Source organism: Mchenga conophoros, linkage group LG2 (genome assembly GCF_057382185.1).
Source record: "Mchenga conophoros isolate Kocher_MC1m ecotype Shallow Benthic linkage group LG2, M_conophoros_male_GT1.1, whole genome shotgun sequence".
In the NCBI taxonomy this organism is placed as follows: Eukaryota; Metazoa; Chordata; class Actinopteri; order Cichliformes; family Cichlidae; genus Mchenga; species Mchenga conophoros.
The window spans coordinates 33,905,772-33,911,035 of record NC_140527.1 but is presented as its reverse complement, the minus strand read 5'-3'; the positions used below and the strand labels follow the sequence as shown (position 1 = coordinate 33,911,035).

Below are 5,264 nucleotides of genomic sequence, written 5' to 3'. Positions count from 1 at the left end.
GTGACTGCAAAAGAGCATTATAAACTATTTGTTCTCGTTACATTTTACATGTACATTGTTATAATCGCATTTACACTTTCTTTGAGGGAATTGAAATAACATTTAAATTCTACAGTCACTGATTACACCACTACAGCACTGCAGTGTTCAAACTGTACTTTAGTAAGTTCATCAGTAGAGTCTCTCTTTCCTTTTCGAAACTTCTGATATGTCCCACAGATCAGAGTCCCTATAACAACCAGTAAAGGGAGAGCGAATAAACCTCCTATAATCCAGGCCATCACTGTGAGGACAGGAGATTGACGACATTCATACCGCTTACATGAAAACTCTGAAGGATCTCTGCTTCCTGCGTTGTTCACTGCCACCACACACACTTTAGTTCCCACTTCCAAAGATCTGACCAAACCCCGCCGTGACGCATCCCCAAACTTTGGGACTTCACTGTCCCTTCCCTCGATGACTATTCTGTACTCAGATACCACTGAAGATGGAGCACAACACTGCACCTGTATTTCCCCTCTGTCACTCCCCGCACTGACTGGCACCAGCGCTTGGATACGTGGTGGATGAGGAGGCACATTAGCTCCACTCATCCCAGGGCAGAGGCACCCAATTTGCTCTGAAAGTGCAGCACAGGGAACCTGGTTCTCCGAGCAGGGGTCGTACTCGCAGAGCAGAGGTTCTAGGTCCATCTTTGGGAAGGACACCATCCTAGGAGAAGCTGTGGTTGTGTCATATTCCTCCTTATTAAAGTCATAATCATCCTGGCCTTCTGAGCCCATGTCAGTCATGTGTATGATCTGTGGACGAGTGATGGGTGGGGAAGCAGACGCAGCATTGGTGAAGAAATGGGAATGCATGGGAGGCAAGACAAGAAAGACAAGTGCCACCAGGTTCCTGCAAAATGAGGTCATCTCTGTGAAAAGAAATGAAAAGAATAAATATGGTCACTGGTCACTTTACAACTATAAACATACTGATTGATATATTTAAAATATTCCTGTCTAATATCTTTCAGAACTTGTTACTGAATTTGGTTGTAATTTCTGATTAATGAAAAAAGCAAAGAGGCTCTGCAGCGGTACCAAGGATGACAGTGAGACTTTAACATTTGCTCTCTGTTTTGGCATTTCACTGTATCAAAAGAGAGAAAGACAAAAGTGTGGTGACACACAAAAGAAAGTTCTTTGGCTGGATTCGAGGCACTGGGATGTAGTTTGCCTAAGTTTACAGCTCATGAATGCTCTTGAGTATACTCATACATCTGCAATGTCCAGTCCTGCAAACACATTTGTACTTGGAAGAAAGCCAGGGGACTTCTGTGGGAACCCAAAACAGACAAAAAGCTGACTGATTTTCAGTCTGGTCAGTTTATAAAATTAATTATAAAACTCAGAGAATATTTGTAATGCAGTTAAAAGATAATATTTATGACTAAACCTCTAAAAGTAAAACATGGAGCTATAAAGTGAAAAAAAGAAAATACTGAAATGGGTCTACAGTACCTGCTCAATGCTGGTGGGCGTCTCAAGTCTGAAGTACTTTGTTTCCACTATGGCTGCTCTCACTTGTGCTCTCAACTGTTCTCAGTCAAAGCTTTTTCTCTGACTCTCTCCTCCTCATCTACACCCCTCATCATTCTCTGCCTTCATGGCCTCCCCCCACCCCCTCTTTTTACTCTTTTTTTCCCTTCGTGCACTACAATTTTCTTTTTATTTAGCAAGCTTTCTAACTGGCCATCCGTGACCTTGCAGTTTGCACAGATTTTTTTAAGCTCAGATGTGTATTTATTAAAGACCCCTTCCACCTCTTGTAGCCCCCATTGTGAGATGCTGGAGAGAAATGAATGAGGCCTCATTTTGTTCTTATCCTTTAATGTGCTAAAGCGGGCAAAGTACCTTTTATGTTTCACAACATTTTTAATCTTTAAGGACAAAAAAATCTTAATTACTTTGCGAAGACCTTGACTTTATTAAAAAAAACTTTCAGCTGAGATATGCGTGGGGAAATGATACGCTTTCTGTAACTTTTGAAAAGAACTGAAGATATTTTATCAGAAACAAGTGCTCAGAATTGGATGTGCCCAGTCAGGGGAATTGCAGGATAAAATTCCTTCACTGTTACTTTCCAAAATACTATGTGTCAATACATTGCAGAACAGCAACACAACCTCTACTTCCACAGAGGTAGGTTATCATATTAATAGTGTTACATACTTATTGCATATGAAACTGGATACTGTGTTTCTTCTGAAAAAGAAAGCGTCACATTTGTTATTTGACGCTTTCTTTTTCAAAGTCAAATAACAAGTGCTTGCCTACTTGGTATAACTCTCAAATGCACACCTTAAAGCTGATAAACTGTAAGCTGGAGAGAAAATAATGTCTCACTAATTTAGAAGGTCTTCATTTAGTATGGTAAAAAGAGTTTGTTGCTCTATAAAAAGCCCTCCATGAAGCTGGGACCATCTTACTGTTCATCACTGATTAAGAAAACAAGAACAACCCAAGGTTTCTCCTCAGTACTGGTTCCAGGCTGACCTACTTAAGTTTAAAGCCTTTCTTTAACCATAACATTTTATTTTTGACAGACTTTACACTTTGTTCTATTTGTGTGTACAGTTTTATACTCTATATTTCTACTCTCAGTATATTTTTCATTGTGAACCTTTACATCCTGTTCTGCAAAGCACGTTTTTTCAATGCTGAAAAGTGCTATACAATAGAAACAGTGCTTGTAACAAATGTTTCTAGTTCTCAGTTCTTTGTTTAGTATTGTTCCCTTTCGCCTGTTTCTTCTTTGTGTGTCCTCCCCATGGTCCCTTGTGTGTAGTCAGTCATGTCTCTTTACCAATGTCCAGTTTGTGTGTCTTTGTCCATGTCTCTGTCTCAGAGTTAAGGCGTCCTGTTTTATTCTGCTAGTCTCTCATCTCATGTGCACCATGTTCAGTTTTCCTTGCCTCATTAGTTTGATATGAGTTATATTGTGTCATGTTTCTTCCCAGGTGTGTTCAAACTGCCTCTCATCCCCACAGCTGGCCTCTCTTGTGTATTTAAAACCTCAGAATAGAGGGTTGTGCCTGTGTTCTTTGTTGTGTCCTCCATCACAGTTGTGCCCTCTGTGCTCTGCATTTCTTTACGGACTCATAGGCTAGTTAGTTCCTTACCTTAGTTTATGTATCCCATTGAAAGGCTTGTGTCCAAGCTGAAACTTGCTTTCAGTTTTTTTTTCTAGGAAATAAATCTTATTTCTCTAACCAAGTAATGAAACATTCAACCCTGTAACATTCTTACTTTTATTGGATTATGCTTATCTTTATGAATGCACCAGGCCAGTATCTAATGAGATTAGATACAAAAAATTTGGAAACAAATGCACTGTCCCTGTTTCCTGGAATAATGATCTGTCTGTGTTCACTTGTCTGTCTGCTGAATATCGGTTGGAGTTTTTTCTTCACTTGCATTTTTTGTAACTGATGCTGCTCTCTTGGCCAGGTCTTTTTTGAAAAAGATATTTTAACTGCTATCAGACTTTGTCCTAGATAAAGAAAGGATAATAAAAACAGCCAACATGCTTTCACTCACCATTAAGGCTGTAGGAGTATGTTGTTGATTCTGATAATCTGCTAGATTTTGTTATTTTTCAAGGATTGATGAGGACATCTACAAAGCAGTTTTGCATAGCCTTTATATTGTGCTGCTGGGTTCCCGGTTGCATGTCTGGTGACCTCACAGCTTCAGACACAACTGAACCTGAGTAACCTAAGAGCTAATTTACTACAATTTTAAAAAATAATGAAGGAAATGACATAAAAACCTATTATTTCTAGTATTAATTATTCATTTTCAGTATTTAATTGACATACGGGTCCTATACAGTTGGCCAGGGGGTGCTGTGACACCCTCAGCACGAGTACTTCCCAGAGTCTTTGATGACATTGAGCAGAATGTTTTAGAATACCAGGCTACGAATAGAAATTTGGCACACTGGCAGTATAAATAGTGTGTAGATCACAATGTATATCAACACCACAGAATAGTGACTTAGAGGCTTATCAAAATATCTCAAAATTACCAAACATCAGTGAAGGATTTTCTAGTTTTCTCTTTCTGGAGTGCAGCCAGTAGCATAAACATTTTATCTTTGCTGTTCAGTTGCATTATAAATAAACTTAATGACAAACCTACCAAGACTGTTTTCACTTGCCATCACAGTACGAAAAGCGCAGATGTTACTGATCAGGTTAATGCTGAACATTAAGATCAGTCCCAAGTCCTCAAAGCTGAAGCAGAAATTAAACCATCAATCGTGATATTTTTTACACTTGAGGTTTCTGCTGTGATATCAGACAACAAAACCTGTCTGTACATATGTTAAAATATCATGCAGTTTGTCTTCACAGCCACTGGAATTTATGCATCTGTTCATGTAAAAGTCTGACTGAGATTAAAATCTTTTTAATAAGAGACCTTCACACTGATTTGTAGCGCCACATAGTGGTGAATCCTCGTTATTGCTGCTTCCTGACCCTTCACCCCGTTAACACCATAGATGGTAAAGTTCTGCTGTCTTTTCCCCCCAATACCCTATACTAAAACCTTACTTATGCCACTGAAATAAATAAATCCATGAATTAAATAATAAAGATTTCTTGCCACCAACATATTAAAACTATACGTCTCAACTGAATAAGTCATTATGTCAAAATTGTGAGTTAGGTGTCTTAAATGATCAGTTTACTAACCCAAACATGTGAGAAAATCAATCTAAATTGAGAAAATATCTTCAAATTTCGAGTTAGTAAATCGATTTTTTTTTATTTTTTAGATTTTAATCCCGTATTTAGAGTTTTTGGATGATATTTTTTCCTTTTCTCCATATCCATACAATCCAGAGAGTTAGTAAGCAGATAACGTGCCTGACGTCTGCCACAATGATGTAAAACATTTTTTAATCTAAAAATTCAATTGATAGTTTAGAGCTATTTACAACTTTAATAAAGCTAAGACGTATTTTTTAAAATTATAATTAATATTATTTATTTCAGATATTAGGTCACTTAATCAAACGAACAAGACTTGTTACAAAAATTAAATTTAAAATTTGCAAAAATTACAAAAGTAGATATATCTCTTGATGTGTCGATATAATACACAGTATGTTATATTATGTTATACTAGATTAGATTAGATTATAGAGGAAAATGCGCTGAAACGGATGTTTGCATTAGCCACAGGATGTTGTTACTAATCCGACACAAG

The 5,264-nt window shown here is 37.7% G+C and overlaps 1 protein-coding gene across 1 annotated transcript in view; it reads right to left on the bottom strand.

The window, feature by feature from the left end:
* LOC146582409 (LRRN4 C-terminal-like protein) overlaps positions 1-1,660 on the bottom strand; it is a 1,810-nt gene extending 150 nt beyond the window's left edge. The window contains exons 1-2 of the mRNA XM_085296508.1: positions 1,509-1,660; positions 1-919 (exon numbers count right to left, since the gene is read on the bottom strand). The exon at positions 1-919 is cut by the window's left edge and continues 150 nt beyond it. Of these exons, the coding sequence (XP_085152634.1) occupies positions 123-917 (795 nt within the window). The 5' untranslated portion in view covers positions 918-919; positions 1,509-1,660 and the 3' untranslated portion in view covers positions 1-122. The remainder of the gene's footprint in view (positions 920-1,508) is intronic.
* Between the last annotated feature and the right edge of the window lie 3,604 nt (positions 1,661-5,264).